The sequence below is a fragment of the Salmo trutta genome, chromosome 27, assembly GCF_901001165.1.
Source record: "Salmo trutta chromosome 27, fSalTru1.1, whole genome shotgun sequence".
In the NCBI taxonomy this organism is placed as follows: Eukaryota; Metazoa; Chordata; class Actinopteri; order Salmoniformes; family Salmonidae; genus Salmo; species Salmo trutta.
Genome location: NC_042983.1, coordinates 19,588,294 through 19,610,110, shown reverse-complemented (window position 1 = coordinate 19,610,110; position 21,817 = coordinate 19,588,294). Strand labels below are relative to the sequence as shown.

The window sequence follows — 21,817 nt, the reverse complement described above, 5'->3', positions numbered from 1 at the left end:
TGACGGCAGCATCTAGATCCCTATGGTATTAAATGTTAGAACCCTTCACCTGAGAGAGGGACCAGAGAGTCCGTTATAGTCAGCCAGTCAACCAGTCTTTCTGTCTTAAAAGAGGCCCTCAGCTATCTCGGTCCCCTTTGATAGCTTAGTATAAGGTGGGTGACCGCTGAGTTGAACTCTGAATGGGATATCTGGCTGAGTTTGTGTTGGCTCTGAGCTCAGCTTGGCAGCCTGCAGTATTGATCTCCTCCTGGTCCCAATTCCTCCCCTCCGTCCTGCAGGGTGTTACTGGAGAGGAGAGGAGCGGTCATCCGTTTGCTGTGGAGCTCTCATGTTGATTTCCTCAGTGCAGGGGTATGTTAACCCTGAGCCAGGATAAACAGGCAGTCTTGGGCGATGACCATGCTCACTGGATCTGTTTTCCAACATTTCATTAGTTGGACACAGAAAGAGGTTCTCTTTAAAAATTAAGGCTTTTAATCATTGTCTTTGTCTCTGCTCTGTCAAATGGGTGTACGTGTCAGGACTAGGGTATTGAACTATGGTCCTTAAGCATCTCTGTATTATATTAGGTTGGTATGTTAAATGAGTTACCATCAAGAGAAATTACAACTGCTCTCTGTTGTGATGACTAATCATGTCACAGTCCAATACCGAAAATCCAATAAGATGATGTCATTTCATGATCATTAGTCAATGAACTCCAGACATCAGTTGAAGAGAGATTTGGGACATGATATACAGTGCCTTCAGAAAGTATTCATACCCCATGGGTCTCCCGGTCGTGGCCAGCTGTGACAAAGCCTGGGCTCGAACCCAGAATCTCTGGTGGCACAGCCAGCACTGCGATGCAGTACCTTAGACAACTGCGCCACCAGACATTCTGGGTTCGAGCCCAGGCTCTGTCGCAGCTGGCCATGACCGGGAGACCCATGGGGTGGCGCACAATTGGCCCAGCATCGTCCAGGCTGGGGAGGGTTTGGCCGGCAGGGATATCCTTGTCTCATCGCACACTAGCAACTCCTGTGTCGGGCCGGGTGCAGTGCACGCTGACCAGGTGTACGGTGTTTCCTCCGACACATTGGTGTGGCTGGCTTCCGGGTTGGATGTGCATTGTGCATCCTACACACAATACCACATACGACAAAGTGAAAACATGTTTTTTTATTTTATTTGCTAATTTATTGAAAATAAAATACCGAAATATATAATTTACATAAGTATTCACACCCTTGAGGCAATAGTTTGTAGAAGCACCTTTGGCGCCGGTGATTACAGCTGTGAGTCTTTTTAGGTAAGTCTCTAAGAGCTTTGCACACCTGGATTGTACAATATTTGCCCATTATTCTTTTAAAATTCTTCAAGCTCTGTCAAGTTGATTGTTGATCATTGCTAGACAGCCATTTTGCTAGACTGCCAAGTCTTGACATACATTTTCAAGCCGATTTCAAGTCAAAACTGGAACATTCAATGTCGTCTTGGTAAGCAACTCCAGTGTAGATTTGGCCTTGTGTTTTAGGTTATTGTCCTGCTGAAAGGTGAATTTGTCTCCCACCATGGCCTCATGGTGAAATCCCTCAGCAGTGTCCTTCCTCTCCGGAAACTGAGTTAGGAAGGGCGCCTGTATCTTTATAGTAACTGGGTGTATTGATACACCACCCAAAGCCTAGTTAATAAATCACCAAAGGGATATTCAGTGTCTGCTTTTTTTCTTTTTACACATATACCAATCGGTGCCCTTTTGTGCGAGTCATTAAAAAACCTCCCTTGTCTTTGGGGTTTAATCTGTGTTTGAAATTCACTACTCGATTGAGGGACCTTATGGATATTTGTATGTGTACGGAGATGGGGTAGTCATTCAAAAATCATGTTAACCACTATTGTTGTACACGGAGTGAGTCCATGCAAATTATTATGCGATTTGTTAAGCACATTTTTACTCCAGAATGTATTTAGGCTTGCCATAACAAAGGGGTTGAATGCTTATTGATCCAAGACATTTCAGCTTTACATTTTGCATTAATTTCTAAAATTCCCTACAAACAGAATTCCACTTTGACAATATTGTATATTTTGTGTAGATCAGTGACACAAAATCTGAATTGAATCCATTTTAAATTCGGCCTATAAAACAATTTGTTTTTGAAAAAGTAAAGGGATGTACATACTTTTTGAAGCCACTGTACATCTAAGCTCCTGATACATGTCTGCATCTGCGCCACTTCTCGAAAGGTCAATGGATTCTGATGACTGAAATGGAAGTTTGATCTGACTACAGCAGAACCATTATGGTTTGTGTATGGGTGACCCTTCGTTCTCCTCTACTCCTCTAGGTGTGAAGCCATTAATAGTGGAAGATACATATCTCCTCTGTCCTGCCCCCATTCTACAGGAAGAGGGAATGTAAGTACTACCATCACTGAATGAATGTCAGGTTTTATCTTTATCTGCTATTTATCTGCTGATATTTCTACACTCTATCTCTTTACACTCCATCTGTGTTCCAGGGCAGCCAACCTCTATGTCAGCATGAATGAAGGTCTTAGTTTCATCTCCAGTTCAGTCACCATTACAACTGTGAGCTGTGTAAGAACAAAATGCACCACACCACTGTGCAACACAACTATGTGCTATGCAGGACCCCATCAAAGATTCACAGGAAACAATAACTGTCTCAAACTATGCCTTATTATGTTATTCCCCTGTAGTTACACAATAACAGGCACTTGAACTTTCTGATGGTTCTCAGCCTTTGCACTGTTGTGTAGCTCAGTAGAGACTGAGTTTGACCGGTGTCCCTCACTCTCTGTCTGTCCCAGTCTGATGGAACCATCCTTGCCATCGCCCTGCTCATCCTCATGATGCTCTTAGTCTTCATGCTGCTCTGGTGGTTCTGGCCTCTCTGCTGCACTGTGGTGAGTCACATACACTATCTGTCACATTCACACTCATGGACAGTGTCTTACAAGCTTTAACTTTTTTAAATTAAATGCAAATTGCCCTATACGGTAGGTAAACTTATGTGTAGCTTACAGCATTTCCACTAAGTATTTTCTGAGACAACTCTTTATACTATTTATACACTGTGATCATGGATTTATTTTCCAGAGTTATTTTGTCTGACCTTGGCACACTCAGAGTACCTTACCTACCTGAACAACATTTCCATGGTGAGACGGTTATGAGTTAGTGAAGGATGAGACTCCTTGGCCTTTTTGGCCTCCAATTGATTTTGTTAGTACCTTATGCCCAGAGGTCACCAGAGGTCAAAGCCCAGTGGTAAATGTGTGCTGAAGTAATTAGTCCCTCTGTTGAAGTCATTTGTTCAACTGGAGGTCACCGAACCGCTGCCCCCTCAGCTCATGGAGGTCAAGGGCAATGTAGCTTCTCAGTATTGTTCTAGTATTTAGACAAAAACATTGAGAGAAGAGAAGAAACTTACACCATCATCAAGATATGGGAAGTAGGTTACACAATCACACAGTGTTCATGTTTGCCAAAGCTTCTAAAACAAATTCCATGAGGTCACATCTCTTTCCCAGAATACATAGGTTAGTCATTCTCAGAATAACTCCATGCCAACTCCAATCTACTGCCTCTTCCTCCCAACCATGCCTAACAAAATGCAACACTTCTGGTCTATGGTGTGTATTGCCCTTTCAATATCTGTTTTACCAGCCTGGAAACAGAAAAGTTGGAAAGACGCAGAAAAATATGCCAGTTTTTACTATGTTACTCTCTCTCTCCTTACCTTTATAGTTCTTGTCAGTTATTTTCGGTGGAAATCCTTGCCCAGCACTGTTTAGGAAAGTGATGTTAGGTTACCATGGGAAATCAGCTAGTATTCCAGCCTTTGGGAAGCACAGAGGAAAATCAGTATCATTTCAAGTCATGTATATTAATTGTCTTTGCCAGGTTATTTTCTAAGTGCTTACAGTTATAGTTGCTCAACGTTTTGTTGGCCATAGACACACCACAAGCATGTATTTTGCTATATATTGAGAAGTGGATCTGAGGAAAATACAGTTTTATCTATATTTACTAAACATTTAAATGATTCTAATATTCTACTACATCATCACAGGGCTCTGCCTAAATCCAACAGGAGGAGCTGGTAGTCAAAAGCTGTCTGTAAAATGTTTTAAGATGTCCTTTTCCTGCGATTCGCTTTACCCAGGTTTCCTTGAATTTCATCACAGTTGTAAACAGAAAAACAAGTGCGCATGGAGCATACACTCGCATGCCCTTTACTCTCCCCCACCCCATCCCTCTTCTGCTCCCCACCCAACCACCATCCCAGGTTTAGGAATCTGGATGGCAGATTTCTAGGTCAGTCGCTTGTAAATAGTTGAACAAGGGAGAGAAAAAAACTATTCCTGAGCCATGTGTTTTCATGTAACCCTGTTTTTAAATGTGTATTTTGAAGTACATGTATGTTTCCTTACATGCTCATTACATGAATGTAAACTCTTTCTCTTCACCCCCCAACAACAGATGATCCATGAGCCACCACCACCAGTACTGGAAGACAGTTCGGTAAGAAAAAATACATGAAAAAAATAAACCCTTTATTCTGATTAATGTTGGTGTGTGGGTTAGATTTTCCACAGTATGTCTGACTTTATAGTTGGAGATTGTCTCTGGAAGGGTAGAGAAGTCTCTATTCCCTCACTGTAGCACAATGATATGGCTCTAAATGTAATGGCCATTAAGCAGAAGAGAAATACACTTTCAACCATTTCTTTTATAGGTAAAGTAATAATACTTTTGGTGGATAGTTTTAGTGAACTAGAGAGATACACTACTGTAGGCTACCAGGTTATAGTTGACTGACTGACATGTAGCAAAACCATTTAGAATGTTAATAGGTGTTGGAAACCATTGCTTTTGGTCCATTTTCTTCAATTATCACAAACCTCACTGACCATTTGGAATATTCCCCATGATTTTATAGACTGACATATGATCAAGATATTTCTTCCGCCCATTTGCTGTGGTTTTGTCTTTGAAGTAGTGTCATGATAGATAAGTAGTACTGTATCCATCAACCAGAGCATGGTCAGGACAACACCCTCCCATGAAGACCTGTCTTTTTCCACGCATCATGTAGTCCTAAACCACCCCTTACTCCCAGCAAATACCTTCTGATAAAAAAGGCAGGAGATCGTCCTTGAACAGCCCCCTTCTCTGGTCACTGTACAAATTGATAATCAATTTCTATACCCCCCATGTACAGTATGATAAAAATAAAGCTGAGAATAATTGTCCCTTTACTTCACTGTATGGGATTTTCTTTTAGTTTAAGGTTTCAACTAAGGCCTTATTTAAGAGCCATCTGTTTGGAGTCCTTTCCTTGAAATCCCTCCAGACCTCTGGAAATTCACTGACTAATCAGATGAAACAAACAATACTTCACAACAATAAATACTTTCACGGTGGACAACAAACAACACCGCAAAACAACACAAACATTTTCAACTGTCAACAGAATTCTATCAAATTTAACTCATTTCAATGTCAATAAGCTTTTTTACAGCACACACTCTTTTCATAAATGTTGCAATTATTTCCTTTTAGTATAGACCCATTTTTTTGAGGGGGGTGGGGGGTGCGCGACTATGGTTGTCATCAGGAAAGAATAGAGAGGCAGGTGTATACTGTAGTGACACAATCCAAGTACTTGTCTTCTCAACTGATATTATTATGTTGATACCAGTGCTTCTTTTAGATGTTGATTTTGTAAGATATCGATTGTCGTAAAATCCCCTCATTAACCCGGCACATGGACTGTCCACACAAAATTGGTGAAGTAAGCATCTCCCCCACTCCAATTCAATTAGATCATATAGGAGGTATCTCCTCCAGTTTTCTGTGAAGCTCTTTGCCCATTGTCTGTGTCTCTCTGAGGGTCAGTGAGGGTGATGGCATCAGCCTATTGTTATTGCCACCTCCTCCCTGGCAGGCCCTGATCATAGTCCTGATGGATTCAATTAGTCTGAATCTGGGCTTGTGAAAGAGCTGAAACATGAGGAGGTGGGCTGTGGGCTCTGTCATTTCCTCTGATCTGACGCACGCCACGGAAGGGGACTGGAGGTAATGAGGCGAGGGAGAGAGTGAGTAGATGGAGATTGACTTAGACAATAAAGGAAATCATACCCAGGACCTGAAATATTACACTGAGAGTTGGGTATATGGAAGATGGAGAGGCAGGGGGCTTGGTGTTTAAACTGTATCACAGAACCAACAGTGCCCGTGTGTGTGAAATGATCAATCATCTCAGACCTATATTTTTATAAACCCTGTCTTAGATACTGTGAACCAAATGTGAGATATTGACACCTGTCTTTACACACTCTCTCTATTTCCCCCCACTTCAGGATGAGGAAGAAGATGGGATGCCCAAGAAGAAGTGGCCCACGGTTGATGCTTCCTATTATGGGGGCAGAGGTGTGGGTGGAATCAAAAGAATGGAGGTGAGCTTCCCTGAAGCCCTGTTGTGTTTAAGTTCTGACAATCAGCTTTCATTCCTACTACTGTACTTCATACTACAGTAATGTACCTGCCCTTCCTCACAATCTACAGCTGTCCTCTCCATGCTATTTGACATAGGAAGACTCTGTTTGAAAGAACAGCAATGGCAAACAACCAAGCACACACTTAGTGGTTGAGCCGACTGCTCGAATGTGGTTGAAATGAAGCTAGACCGGTCTGAAAACCTCTTGTTATTTGTCAGGTGCGTTGGGGTGAGAAAGGCTCTACTGAGGAGGGAGCCAAGCTGGAGAAGGCCAAGAACGCCAGGGTGAAGATGCCCGAGCAGGAGTTTATACAGACCCCGACTCGCATCCTCAACAATGGCACGCGCAAGCCTCCTGGCCCTCATAAGTGGTACTCACCAATTAAGGTATTGACCTGGACAATATACACTGCACACACAGTTGTCAAGTTCAATCACATACTCAACATAGGTTCCTTTATGTATGGCCATGTATTTGACTGATAGGATGGGTTGAAGCTGGAGTTTATTATGTAGGCATTTCGTATTTTAGTGTTGGGGTCCCAGTCCTTACATGACCACTGGTATGGAGCCCCTACACACAGGGCCAGGTGCTAGTTAAAGGCATTGTTCTATATGTCTTGACAGTCAGCAGGGGATGGCTAATTGAAACCAGATACACACTGGACTGACCTCCAGGGGACAAGGGCTGCAGAACCAGTAGTTTTGTGTAAAAAAAACAGATTCTTTTTGTTCTGCCCCCTTCCCCAGCCTCTTAGCAATGGCTGGGTCTATGCAGAATTCACAATGAGCAAATATCATTTGTTCAGGTTCTGGCTTTGATAATAATCTGGGTCAGCTGTTTTATAATGAAATTCAATTTCAATCTACAAAGTGAACACTCTAATTGGTAACAGATAGACATGCATTGAGAAAATTATGAAGTTACGGGTTGAGTTCGAAGATAATCCCTGGAAATTAATGTAAAGTATTAGTATAGTGTGTAAATGTATGTTGCATAGTGACTTATAGACACACCAACACAAAGCCATGCACAAAAAGAATCTTATTGGTATTGTGTACTGCTCTGTGATTGCAGGGCAAGCTGGATGCTCTGTGGGTTTTGTTGAGGAAAGGCTATGACCGTGTGTCTGTGATGCGACCACACCCAGGAGATAAGGTAAGACCTAACAAGCTGGATACATGTAGACAGAGCAAGGTTCATGTGAGGCCCCCTTCTACAATCCAACTCTGCCTGCGTCATATGGAATCCAGGGCTCTATGAAACACGTCATGGTTTCCACTGGAGGAAAATTGAATTATTTTTGCAATTTCCCTGATCAAGCAATCTGTAACTAACCGGCGTATAGTAACACAAGTGTTCTGTACAGGAGTCTCTAAAACATACTGTAGCTATACTATTATATTGCCACATGATGTTCATTGACCTGTTTAAATCTATCAGAGGTTGTGACTTTCAACTATTAAACAATAAGATTTTTAAATAAGTTATATTTCAATAGGGAACTATGAAATCCAAGCAAAAAAAATCTTGTGTTAACATTTTTACTTGTAATTTGCTAAGGGGTATAGTCCATTATTCCATTAGAAATAGACTATAATGAACTCCCTCCTCCTCCTCCTCCTCCTCCTCCTCATCCTCCTCCTCCTCCTCCTCCTCCATAAAGCCAGTCTGTGTTTTTATTTGGTGACGCATGAATCAGGCTTTGCATGATGAGTACATTTTGAAGCAACAGAATATGTAGCAACATAAATGGGCACAGCTGCCAGTAATAAAGCACACATACTGTAGAAAAAGAGGACTGCTGGGAAAACTACAGTAGTAGTGAGCTGGCACCCATAACTTTAGAAACCCCCCGAGAGTTACTGCCTGTGTTGAGAGTTACTGCCTGTGTTGAGAGTTATTGCCTGTGTTGAGAGTTACTGCCTGTGTTGAGAGTTACTGCCTGTGTTGAGAGTTACTGCCTGTGTTGAGAGTTATAGCCTGTGTTGAGAGTTACAGGCTGTGTTGAGAGTTACAGCCTATGTTGAGAGTTACAGCCTGTGTTGAGAGTTATAGCCTGTGTTGAGAGTTATAGCCTGTGTTGAGAGTTACTGCCTGTGTTGAGAGTTATAGCCTGTGTTGAGAGTTACAGCCTGTGTTGAGAGTTATAGCCTGTGTTGAGAGTTATAGCCTGTGTTGAGAGTTACAGCCTGTGTTGAGAGCTGTGCATACGTAGGTTGTTGGTGGCACCTTAATTGGGTAGGACGGCCTCGTGGTAATGGCTGGAGCGGAATTAGTGGAATGGTATCAAACACATCAAACACATGGTTTCCATATGTCTGATTCCATTCCTTTTGCTCAGTTCCAGACATTATTATGAGCTGTCCTCCCCTCAGGAGCCTCCACTGGAGCTGTGGTCAGGTTCGACTGGGCTGTGCTGAGGAGAATGAGAACAGGGTGGATGGAGCTAAAGTGCATTGTCAGCAAAGTTCTTCAGTCATGTCATCTGAGGGATGGGCTCAAACAAATAATTCTCCAAAGATTTTAGCATTTTTCCAATGTGGCTGATTTATTAGTTTTTCCTTGTACATAAAGCTATGTGGTTAATTGTGTAACTTGTTGATGCGAATGTGAAGATATTACAGTAAAGTACACAGCAGGGCGAGGGGAAGCATTGTGGCCAGCAGGGGGCACATGAAATGCCTGTTACACTGACTGAACACATAATGACCAATGAGGCTTTTTATACTGTCTTCTTAGGTACAACTGCTTACTGCAGCTCCATTGGTCTGCACACCCCACCGTAAGATGGTGAATAGAGACAATGGAAATTACAGAGACATCAGAAAACTTGGAACGCTGTCATGAATTTACCTTTGCTAGCACATGAGGGGAAATAAGACTTAAAAAGCAAAAATAAAAACTAGCAGACTCTATTCTAATGCCTATCACACTGTAAATGACTGCTGACATTAATAACAACTAAGCCGTACATAATTAAGAGTAGGAGTGAAACCTCGTCTCCATAAAGCTGTTAGTTCATTAGTACACAGGAAGCTAGGCAGAGAGCTCTCTAGTTTTCTTGTTGACTCTCAGTAAACAAGCCTGCTCTGGTTGCAATTAGGATCTCAAGTTAAGGCATTGTTTTTATAGTTTCCTCCAAACCAATGCAGCTGTGGGAGGGAGAGAATCTGGCCAGGATTCCAACAATACTCCCACTGGACATCACATACTTAGTCCGATTGCCTTTATCCAATGTTCCAGTGCACTGACAGGGCTAGTAGGGAGAGAGCTGAGCCCCTGCTTCCTCTCCTCTGCCCCTGCGTTGGTGCCAGGAGAGAACAACTTGCCCCTCTCACTGAAGCCACAGAAGTTCAAGGCCAAGTGCAGAACTGCATAAAACAGGATCCCCAGTCAATGGAAAAATGTAAATCTTCATGTAAATAACAACATTTTTAGAAGACAATCATGGTACCAATAATTGCTTCTAATATACCAGATGTATGTCCTTGAACCAATAATTTTAAAATCACACACAGAAGAAGTTATAAGGACAAATGAGTTGCTAATGGCAGACTGAGGACCCTGGTTGGCCTTAAACTAGAGTTATTTAATAAGAGGGGAGAGCACTGAGCTAGCCTGCAACATCACTTCCTGGATTAGCTCAAACTGTGCATGTTATGTGTCCTTGAGATGCCATCTTAACCAACTTCATTTGGCTTCTATGTGCTATTGAGTCTTCACATAGGAATGAATGGTGTCACATGATCAATGGCTTTGTCCATTCACATACAGTCATTGGTTGGGGCTCCAATGAGGAGCTGTACTGTTTTCAATTTAAGACACAAAGAAAACATCATGCTGTGGTGGCACACAGCAAGGGTTGCATCAGCTGTAGATATTTCATCCACATTTGGTATTCATTGTTTGACGTCTTAGTTTGTGCTTTGAAGTCAGAGAGCTGAACTCAAGAAGTAAAACCTATTTGTATTCCTTTCAGGTAGTCTTTCATAAATGTACTATTTTTCAAAGGTCAGGTGGCAGTAAAAAAAAAACTGCTCTGCTACGTGAGTCAAGGGAATAGGAGTGTTGATTTGAGTTAGTGGTTCAACCTCAGGATTCCCAACAACAGTCAGTAAAGGTCTCACCAGCCTGCCTCAGTGCTCCTAGAGGATGAGGCTCATGCTCTCACTTCAGTCCTCTCTCAGGCTGCTCCACAGGGACTAAGATAGACCCAGACAACTGGTAACCTATCCACTATAGTTGGATTGTAAGGAGAGAGGTAGGTAGGCAGCTTAAACGATTTAAGCACAATAAAGGGCATACACGCAATATTGTCACTGACAATAATCCTGACAAGAGGAAAGCTCACGCAGAAAGCAAAGAATGTACTTAGGGTTATTGTTTAATTTCCAAAACATAAGCCAGTGTTCCAAAACACTGGCTATTGTTTGGAATATAAATGCATAAATACATCCAAACTAAACTGCCTCCTCTTCCTAGTATCCTGATGGCTAATGTCCAATTGCTGGAAAATAAACTTTGTGAACTCACAGCAAGGTTTCAATTGCAGAGGGACATCAGGGAATGCTGTGACTTTGTTTTTACTGAGACGTGGCTTACGGACAATACAATCGGCTCTGCTATTCAACCAGATGGCTTCTCCATATTTTGAATGGATTGAATGGCGGCTTCTAGTAAGAGTTAGAGAGTGAGGCGTATGTTTTCTCATAAACAATTCCTGGTGGACCTAAGTTGAAAACATTGCGAGCTCCTGTTAACCCGACCTGGAGTTTCTGATGCTAAAATGCCGACCCCGCTATATGCTGAGGGAATTCATGTGTGTTATTATAACAGCTCTGTACATACCGCCACAAGCAAACACCAAGACGGCACTCAGCGAACTGTAGAAGATCATTTACATTTACATTTTAGTCATTTAGCAGACGCTCTTATCCAGAGCGACTTACAGTAGAGAATACATACATTTCATGCATTTATAAAAAAATAAAAAAAAGGTTTTGTACTGGCCCTCCGTGGGAATCGAACCCACAACCCTGGCGTTGCACACACCATGCTGGCGTTGCAAACACCATGCTCTACCAACTGAGCCACAGGCTCATTAGCCAACAAGAATCCTCTCACCCGGAAGCAGTCTTTATTGTTGCGGGTGACTTTAGTGCAGCTTTTGACATTATCGATTATAGTCTGCTGCTGGAAAATCGTACGTGTTATGGCTTTACACACCCTGCTATAATGTGGATAAAGAGAGGGTGTTCTTTAATGGAAGCCTCTCAGATATAATCCAACTAGAATCAGGAATTCCCCAGGGTAGCTGTTTAGGCCCCTTGCTTTTTTCAATTTTTACTAACGACATGCCACTGACTTTGAGTAAAGCCATGTCTATGTATGCGGATGACTCAACACTATATACGTCAGCTACTACAGCAACTGAAATGACTGCAACACTCAACAAAGAGCTGCAGTTAGTTTCAGAGTGGGTGGTAAGGAATAAGTTAGCCCTAAATATTGTCACGACTTCTACCAAAGTTGATGCCCCTCCTTGCTCGGGTGGTCGACGTCACCGGTCTTCTAGCCATCATTGATCAGTTTTTCATTATCCATTTGTTTTGTCTTGTCTTCCTACCCACCTGTTTCCAATCCCATTAATCATGTTGTGTATTTAACCCTCTGTTTCCCCTCATGTCCTTGTCGGTGATTGTTTGTGATGTTATGTTACGTGGGTTTATGTATCGGTGTGCGACGGGTATATTTTACCCATGTTATTTTGTACTTTGATTTTGGAGTTAGTTTTTTCATTAAATACTCCAGATTAACCAATTTGGTTTCTCCTGCGCCTGACTTCCCTGCCACCTACATACACGAATATGACAAATATTTATAAAACTAAAAGCATTGTATTTGGAACAAAACACTCACTAAACCCTAAACCTCAACTAAATCTTGTAATAAATAATGTGGAAACTGAGCAAGTTGAGATGACTAAACTGCTTGGAGTAACCCTAGATTGTAAACTGTCATGGTCAAAACATACTGATGCAGTAGTAGCTAAGATGGGGAGAAGTCTGTCTATAATAAAGCAATACTCTGCCTTCTTAACAACACTATCAACAACATACACATGGATTTAGTACTGTAGATATGTGGTAGTGGTGGAGTAGGGGCCTGAGGGCACATAGTGTGTTGTGAAATCTGTGAATGTGTTGTAATGTTTTTAAAATTGTATAAACTGCCTTAATTTTGCTGGACCCAAGTTTCAGAAGAAAGTTATTCATTTCTGCCAATTTTGAGCCTGTAATTGAACCCACAAATGCTGATGCTCCAGATACTCAACCAGTCTAAAGATGGCCAGTTTCATTGCTTCTTTAATCAGAACAACAGTTTTTAGCTGTGCTAACATAATTGCAAAAGGTTTTTCTAATGATCAATTAGCCTTTTAAAATGATAAACTTGGATTAGCTAACACAACGTGCAATTGGAACACAGGAGTGATGGCTGTTGATAATGGGCCTCTGTACGCCTATGCACAGTAGATATTCCATTAAAAATCAGCCGTTTCCACCTAAAATAGTAATTTACAACATTATCAATGTCTACACCGTACTTCTGATCAATTTGATGTTCTTTTAATGGACAAAAAAATGTGCTTTTCTTTCAAAAACAAGGACATTTCTAACTGACCCCAAAATTTGGAATGGTAGTGTACATATACAGTTGAAGTCGGAAGTTTACATACACCTTAGCCAAATACATTTAAACTCAGTTTTACACAATTCCTGACATTTAATCCTTGTAAAAATTCCCTGTCTTAGGTCAGTTAGGATCACCACTTTATTTTAAGAATGTGAAATGTCAGATTAATAGTAGAAAGAATGATTTATTTCAGCTTTTATTTCTTTCATCACATTCCCAGTGGGTCAGAAGTTTACATGCACTCAATTAGTATTTGGTAGCATTGTCTTTAAAATGTTTATCTTGGGTCAAATGTTTTGGGCAGCCTTCCACAATCTTCCCACAATAGGTTGGGTGAATTTTGGCCCATTCCTCCTGACAGAGGTGGTGTAACTGACTCAAGTTTGTAGGCCTCCTTGCTCAAATTGTCTATAGGTTTGAGGTCAGGGCTTTGTGATGGCCAGTCAAATACCTTGACTTTGTTGTCCTTAAGCCATTTTGCACCAACTTTGGAAGTATGCTTGGGGTCATTGTCCATTTGGAAGACCCATTTGCGACCAACCTTTAACTTCCTGACTGATGTCTTGAGATGTTGCTTCAATATATACACATCCTTTTCCATCCTCATGATGCCATCTATTTTGTGAAGTGCACCAGTCCCTCCTGCAGCAAAGCACCCCCACAACATGATGCTGCCACCCCGTGCTTCACGGTTGGGATGGTGTTCTTCAGATTGCAAGCTTCCCCCTTTTTCCTCCAAACATAATGATGGTCATTATGGTCAAACGGTTCTATTTTTGTTTCATCAGACCAGAAGACATTTCTCCAAATAGTACGATCTTTGTCCCCATATGCAATTCCAAACCGTAGTCTGGCTATTTTATGGTGGTTATGGAGCAGTGGCTTCTTCCTTGCTGAGCAGCCTTTCAGGTTATGTCGATATAGGACTCGTTTTACTGTGGATATAGATACTTTTGTACCTGTTTCTTCCAGCATCTTCACAAGGTCCTTTGCTGTTGTTCTGGGATTGATTTGCACTTTTCGCACCAAGTACGTTCATCTCTAGGAGACAGAACGCGTCTCCTTCCTGAGCGGTAGGATGGCTGCGTGGTCCCATGGTGTTTATACTTGCATACTATTGTTTTTACAGATGAACGTGGTACCTTCAGGCATTTAGAAATTACTATCAAGGATGAACCAGACTTGTGGTGGTCTACAATTGTTTTTCTGAGGTCCTGGCTGATTTCTTTAGATTTTTCCATGATGTCAAGCAGAGGCACTGAGTTTGAAGGTAGGCCTTGAAATACATCCACAGGTACACCTCCAATTGACTCAAATTATGTCAATTAGCCTATCAGAAGCTTCTAAAGCCATGACATCATTTTCTGGAATTTTCCAAGCTGTTTAAAGGCACAGTCAACTTAGTGTATGTAAACTTCTGACCCACTGGAATTGTGATACAGGGAATTGTAAGTGAAATAATCTGTCTGTAAACAATTGTTGGAAAAATTACTTGTCTCATGCACAAAGTACATGTCCTAACTGAATTGCCAAAACTATAGTTTGTTTTGCAATGCAAATGGTCTGGGTAGCATTTTTGATTAGATGTTCAGGAGTCTTATGGCTTGGGTGTAGAAGCTGTTAAGAAGCCTTTTGGACCTAGACTTGGCGCTCCGGTACCGCTTGCCGTGCAGAGAACAGTTTATGACTAGGGTGGCTGGAGTCTTTGACAATTTTTAGGGCCTTCCTCTAACACCGCCTGGTATAGAGGTCCTGGATGGCCGTAAGCTTGACCCCAGTGACTGGGCCGTTCACACTATCCTCAATCGTGCCTTGCGGTCGGAGGCCGAGCAGTTGCCATACCAGGCAGTGATGCAACCAGTCAGGATGCTCTCGATGGTGCAGCTGTAGAACATTTTGAGGATGTGAGGACCCATGCCAAATCTTTTCAGTCTCTCGAGGGGCAATAGGCTTTGTCGTACCCTCTTCACATCCGGCTTCTTCACCTGCGGCATGGTCTGAGATCAGCCAGCCACATAGTGGATGAAACGGTGGGTTTGCACATCCGAAGAATTCGATGGCAATTTGAATGCACAGAGTTACCTTGATGAGTTACCTTGATGAGATCCTGAGGCTCATTGTTGTGCCAATGTGCCACCATCCCCTCATGTTTCAGCATGATAATGTTTCAGCATGATAATGTTTCAGCATGATAATGTTGTTGATAATGTTGCAAGGATCTGTACACAATTCCTGGAAGCTGAAAATGTCCCAGTTCTTCTGTGGCTTGCATACTCACCAGACATGTCACCCATTGAGCAGTTGGGATGCTCTGGATCAACTTGTACGACAGTGTGTTCCAGTTCCCGCCAATGTCCAGCATAATTTTTGCACAGCCATTGAAGAGGAGTGGGACAACCTTCCACAGGCCACAATCAATAGCCTGATCAACTCTATGCAAAGGAGATGTGTCGCCCTACATTGAGCCCAATGGTGGTCACACCAGATACTGACTGGTTTTCTAATCCACGTCCCTACCTTTTTTAAAGGTATTTGTGACCAACAGATGCGTATCGGTATTTCCAGTCATGTGAAATCCATAGATTAGGGCCTAATGAATTAATTTCAATTGACTGATTTCCTTATATGAACTGTGACTCAGTAAAGTCTCTGAAATTGTTGCATGTTGCATATACATTTTTTTCTTCAATTCATGCTACACACATCACAGCTGTTGCTACCAGACTTTTATTACACTGCTCAATTTATACCCTTGCCCCCCCCCCCCCCCCCACACACACACACATTTCGAACTATGAATTGTGCCTTCATACGTTATACTTATGCTAAAATCTATTATTCTATTCTATTGCAATTTACTTTATGTTCGTATTCTTATCTTTTATTATTTCTTATTGTTGTTGCATTGTTCTGAAGGAACCTGCAAGTAAGCATTTTGTTGGACGCTGTCTACCATGCGTATCCTGTACATACGAATAATAAACTTGAAACTACATGAATCTAAAAGCATAGGCCTATGTACTCTCCGTTCTTTGCGTTGATATTGTTTGGGATAGCATTACAAACATCTTCTTTTGAGTAAAAGTTTTGCAGCAAGGATTTTTCTTTGGATTTAGCACTGACACTATGCAGACATGAATTATGATGGGAAATCACAGCATGTGTGTTGGTCTCCCTAACCCAGTCATTTGAAATAGAAATGTCGATGGTGGACAGTGCACGCACGCTCTTAAAAAGGTTGCCATGCTGTAGGAACATGTGTTGTAGCAATCAGTCCATTCAATTTGTAACAGTTCGAAGCAAGAGACATTTTTATGCCTCCAGCTAATTCAACTGACCAGCATAACTGACAAAGCAATAGAATAGCATAAAATAAAATCTCCTCACTGGTGTCTGTGAAACATCAATGTGACCAACTTTCCAAATTTTTATCATGAGATCTGTTTCTCTTAGATATGTATAGAGACTGGAGAATGTATACCTTTATTGCTTTTTACTTTGAACCACACCACCTCTACAACTGACCAGTGGATTCAGAAATAATACATTGCGTTATTCTAACCTTGTCGCTCTCTTACATTTCAGGGCCGATGCATGAACTTCACCCGGGTCAAGTCCAATCCTCCTCGCTACCCCCACTACAACCATCACTCAGCCCCCATCTACACCCCTCCAAGAGGCTGCAACCCACCACCTCCCCAAGGCAAACTCCCCCTTCCCACCGACAGCCCCCCAGCCTCCCGCTCTCCATCCTACACCTCCACACTGACTCCACTGCCCTCAAAACCCCCTCCTTTTTCTATCACTCCTCCTCCTCCCATTACTCCACCTCTTACTATCACACCCCCACCTTACACTCCTCCTCCAACTCCAGCCCTTCCTCCAACCACTCTGCATATACCCCCTCCTCCTATGTGCCCCCCTTCCCCTCCACACCCTGCATCCCCAACCAGCTCCCTGCCCCCACCCCCTCAGGCCCCTCCTCCAGGACAAGGCTCCCTGCCCCCACCCCCTGCCCGCCCACCACCACGCCCCTCTCTGTAAATCCTCAGCAGTGATTGGGAGGGCAGGGGTTGACTAGTACTAGTACAAGGAAGATCAACGGGAATCACAACTGTCCCCTCATTCTACTGCCACCCAGGATATCTGTGTGGCTCACTCGCTTGTCAGCTATTTGTTTACAGTGGCCCATGTACACATGTAGGTCAAGAGTACAAAGGGAAGTTGTACTTGAGGTTCCACGGATATCTCCTGATGGACAGCTTTCCTTATAGACAGATCTATGATGTCCATAGCTGGCCAGGTCTGCACAAAACACTGTTACCTTGCCATGGCAATAAGGGCTAAGCCCATCTGTCCATTCTACAACCAACAGAAGAATGGATGGATATCGTCGTAACAAAGTAAAGCCAAGTGTTGGATGGTTGCCTGTTCTTAAATAATGAACTGAGGCTCTTGAGAGATGGCTGAGGTATTAAGTTCAGAAAAAAATTGAGAGATGTCTCCAAATGACATTCCAATAATGTATCAGTCTGAATTTTCCACATGCAATATTTGTTTTTCACTGACAAACAAGTTATTATGAGCAGCGGAAGGATTCTTAGAATCACAAAAATGTCCCAGTGCCAAATGCCCTGCTGCATTGCACAACTTCTGTCAAGTCGAGGACAATTTTTCTTAATGACAGCATAAAGGATGATTTTACACCTTAAATGTGCCTTTAATTAATAACAGAATGTTATTGGAGAGCAATTCCATTCCAGTGGTTTAAGTCATTTGTTCATCCATGTGACAGTGTTAGATTCATATGATGGGTCTTTGTTCGTTTATAGCATTCCTAAAATGTTTTATACATATAGCGTGTATAAATATGTCTTACTTTTTGTCTTTGTATTGTCCATTCAGTATTGGATAACTATTTTGCAGAGTATGACGGTTGTGGTGAAAGAAATAATCATTACGAATAAATGACAATAAACGAGTCCTCACAATTATGCCAAATTCCTCAGAATCAGCACTATCAATGGTTAATGTTATATAGTTGGGTTTACAATGTTGTATTTCATCTCAAAATGTTATGACATATATATATATCTTTGGCCTTCACCCAAAAATGTTTAAAAATGTTTTTGTCATTGCTGCTCCTGTGGTTCAATGTAGTTTATTGAATTCACATTTAAAAAAAAATCGAATTACATATTGTGTAACTGACCAAAGAATATCATTGGGTAATGATGGTTAGACTCTGAACTGGGCCATGACGACTTCAACTATTGATGCTAAGTTTATAGGCAGTCTATGGGTCAAATTATTCCAAGCACAAGGTGGATTATGTAATGCTTTGAGTTGCCCATAAAATAGGATGAGTTTTATGTAAACACACTTGATGAAACTATATGTCTTATTATCACACCCAGACACACATGTAGGCAGGCATCTGCATGTGTGGTTCTGTGCCAGTGACTGGGATCTTGTCCACACAATGGATCAGAATCTCCCCTGCAGCATCAGACACTTTACTATACCTCCAGATGAGGTGTAATATAGGCCAGGCCTTCTGCCTATCCATAAGAGAAAGATTGGAGACAATCATGGAAAGTTGGCTTTGCATTGAGTCAAGTTCATGAAAGTACATATTGATGTACAGATGTCTGATTTTGTATAGTAAAAGGCGCATCCAAATATTTAGCAATTTGAATACGTGTAGCAAAGGAAGGTATTTTAAGTTGGGTCTAGAAAACTTGAAGTGGAGTCACTCTCTGTGTTCCTTTGTGAAGGAATCATATTTTCATTACAGACTTATTGACTTTGCACCTGCCAGGCTCTCAGGTCAAAAGAAGTGTACTGTAGCCTGGAAACTGGAAAGCAAGGCAGTATAAGCAAGTACAGATTTAGCTGTCATTGCTATGTAACCAATTGTCATTTAGAATTTATGAAGTAAACGTTGAATCCTTGACGTAATTTTTTGAAATTGTGTCTTTTTTATGATTTGTTGTTATGCACACATACACTGAGTATACAAAACATGCTCTTTCCATGACATAGACTGACCAGGTGAATCCAAGTGAAAGCTATGATCCCTTACTGATGTCACTTGTTAAATCCACTTTAATCAGTGTAGATGTATGGGAGGAGACAGATTAAAGAAGTATTTCTAAGCCTTGAGACAATTGAGACATGGATTGTGTATGTGTGTCATTCAGAGGGTGAATGGGCAAGACAAAAGATTTAAGTGCCTTGGAACAGAGTATGGTAGTAGATGCCAGGTACACCAGTTTGTGTCAACAACTGCAATGCTGCTGGGCTTTTCACGCTCAACAGTTTCCTGCATGTATCAAGAATGGTCCACCATCCAAAGGACATCCAGCCAACTTGACACAACTGTGGGAAGCATTGGAGACAACATGGGCCAGCATCCCTGTGGAGCGCTTTCAACACCTTGCTGCTCTGAGGGTAAAAGGGGGGGTGCAACTCAATATTAGGAAGGTGTTCCTAATGTTTGATTTGCTCAGTGTAGTAAAATGCTTGTATGTGACATTTAAAGTGGCGAGAGCAATATCTTGGATTCAAAAACACTGATTTAAAGCAGATTGATACAATTCTTGACCTGTGAAATGTACTATTTCGATGTACTTCATGGTGCTCTTAATGACAAGGTGCAAGCAGGCAATGTCCCATTGTTTAAACACATCACCAGAGACTTGTAAAGAGATAAGTAGACTTACCTCACATTTGATAAAGCCACCCTCTTATCCCCAAACCCCACCCAGCTGGATAATAGGCATGCTCCGAACTCATTCTGGAAGACATCCACATGCCATTATTAGTGAACCTATTTCAATGCCTCTTTTAAAAATGTTCAATACTAAAAGCATACAAAAGAGAAACATTACATTTACCAGCTGGTTAGACATCACTGAAGCAACATGTTTTTCAGCCCCTTTCTTTTGTAAACCTTGCTCCTAATGTTGTTAAGGATGTTGGAGTCACTGGGTTCACCAACTATGCACCATTTACTAACAGTGCAAAGACTGTACCTCCCTGCCTCAATCATAGAAAAAAATTAATAAATCTGATTCGTGGCTAACAGCATCCAGATGTTCATATGTTGAATTATGTCACATCTACAAATGGAGTGAGCTATCTAGGAAAATATTAGACATCATCTAATCTGCAGGAAATGTGGAAAGGCTGGAGGAAAGGCGTGCCAGTATTAATTATACATTAGATAATTGTGTTTTGGGCATATAGTGGGAGGGATATAGGGGACATTTGGACCAAATAAAACAATTGTTCACTTGAATCCTCAAACTGAGGAATAAATACATACCAAATATTACTATGTATTAATCAAATATCTCAGAACAAACAACCTATAGACAAAAGGCTTTGGTTGCTTTAAATGGTCTATAGAATATTATCCTTTTTGTCCCTAGATCACAGAGAAAGGAAATATAATGCTCAGGTACTTTCATTGACCCCTTCCATAGCAGCCAAACACAATGCAAGAAATGTCTTGGCAGAAGTTGCACACTTTCCACTCCTCATTTCTTCCAAACCATAGTGTTCAAATTCACTGTGTTGTCCTAAGGAGGCCAGCCCTCATCCATCTATAAAGCACTGTTAACACTGTATCTGGTGGCCCCTCACACTGGATTCAACAGAAGGCAAATAATAACTCAAGAACATTATGGCCCAGTAAATCCAGTAGAAAGCATCTGGTTATTCTTTCTGGGAAGCAAACTGATAGTCAAGTATTCTTCAACTGTGATAAAAGTCAACTGATCACGGCTGTAAGACAAAATGCTCTGTTAAACTCCTTGGTTGAACACACCCAGTCAGTAAACTGATAGGAGTAGGCATCAACAGTAAACACACAACAAAAGCTGTCAATAGACTATATAAGTCTTCATAATGAGCAGAAGAAATGAGTGCAGCTGGATGAAATGAGACAAGGAGAGGAAGCCACTTTAAACTGTTGAGATGCACCCTTGGCAAGGTGTGACAGCTGCAGCAGCTGTTGATAGTTATTCAAGATCAGAGGTAATTGCACTGTTTGCCACTATATTACAATCTTTGCCCTTGTGAGTTCATATTGAGGACTGATAAACCCTGAACGCTTGAGCAAAAATGATGCTATGACACTGAAAAGGTGCGTACAAACAAAGGACGTTTACAAAGCCCGCTGTCGTCTTTTTGACAGTAAAAGATCTTGAAGGACTAAAACATATATTTTCAACAATGTTCACTATGGTTAGAGGATTTAGACTTTTCGGCTCTGTGTATAAGGCTATGGTTGCCTTTAGTGATTGCACAACTCCTGCACTTGAGGGCATTTTAGCACTGTGCCAATGCAATGAAACAATTCTGGAGGCTGCTCTTGTTTTTACCAACTGTTGTGCATGTTTTCTTTCAGCCATACTGAAGTTCAACACAGCCTTTAGGTTGATGCTGTCAGTTGTCATTTCTCATCAGGGCATAAATGTGTGTTCAAGTGTCAATGATCGCTGTTATACCTCCAAGGCTATTGGTTCCAAAACTGGCCAAACTGAGAAAGGCTTCAAGACCACCCAATCAATTCTGCAGGCTTGTTCAACTCTTTGTCA

The 21,817-nt window shown here is 41.6% G+C and overlaps 1 protein-coding gene across 2 annotated transcripts in view; it reads left to right on the top strand.

Moving 5' to 3' along the window:
- The window catches only part of LOC115164534 (anthrax toxin receptor 1), a 55,292-nt gene extending 36,120 nt beyond the window's left edge, over positions 1-19,172 (top strand). For both annotated transcript variants that reach the window (XM_029717123.1, XM_029717122.1), the window contains 8 exons: positions 2,334-2,403; positions 2,508-2,586; positions 2,820-2,915; positions 4,495-4,536; positions 6,378-6,473; positions 6,734-6,901; positions 7,593-7,673; positions 16,797-19,172. In XM_029717123.1, coding sequence (XP_029572983.1) covers positions 2,334-2,403; positions 2,508-2,586; positions 2,820-2,915; positions 4,495-4,536; positions 6,378-6,473; positions 6,734-6,901; positions 7,593-7,673; positions 16,797-17,255 — 1,091 coding nt within the window. In that variant the 3' untranslated portion in view covers positions 17,256-19,172. The remainder of the gene's footprint in view (positions 1-2,333; positions 2,404-2,507; positions 2,587-2,819; positions 2,916-4,494; positions 4,537-6,377; positions 6,474-6,733; positions 6,902-7,592; positions 7,674-16,796) is intronic.
- The last annotated feature ends 2,645 nt before the right edge of the window (positions 19,173-21,817 follow it).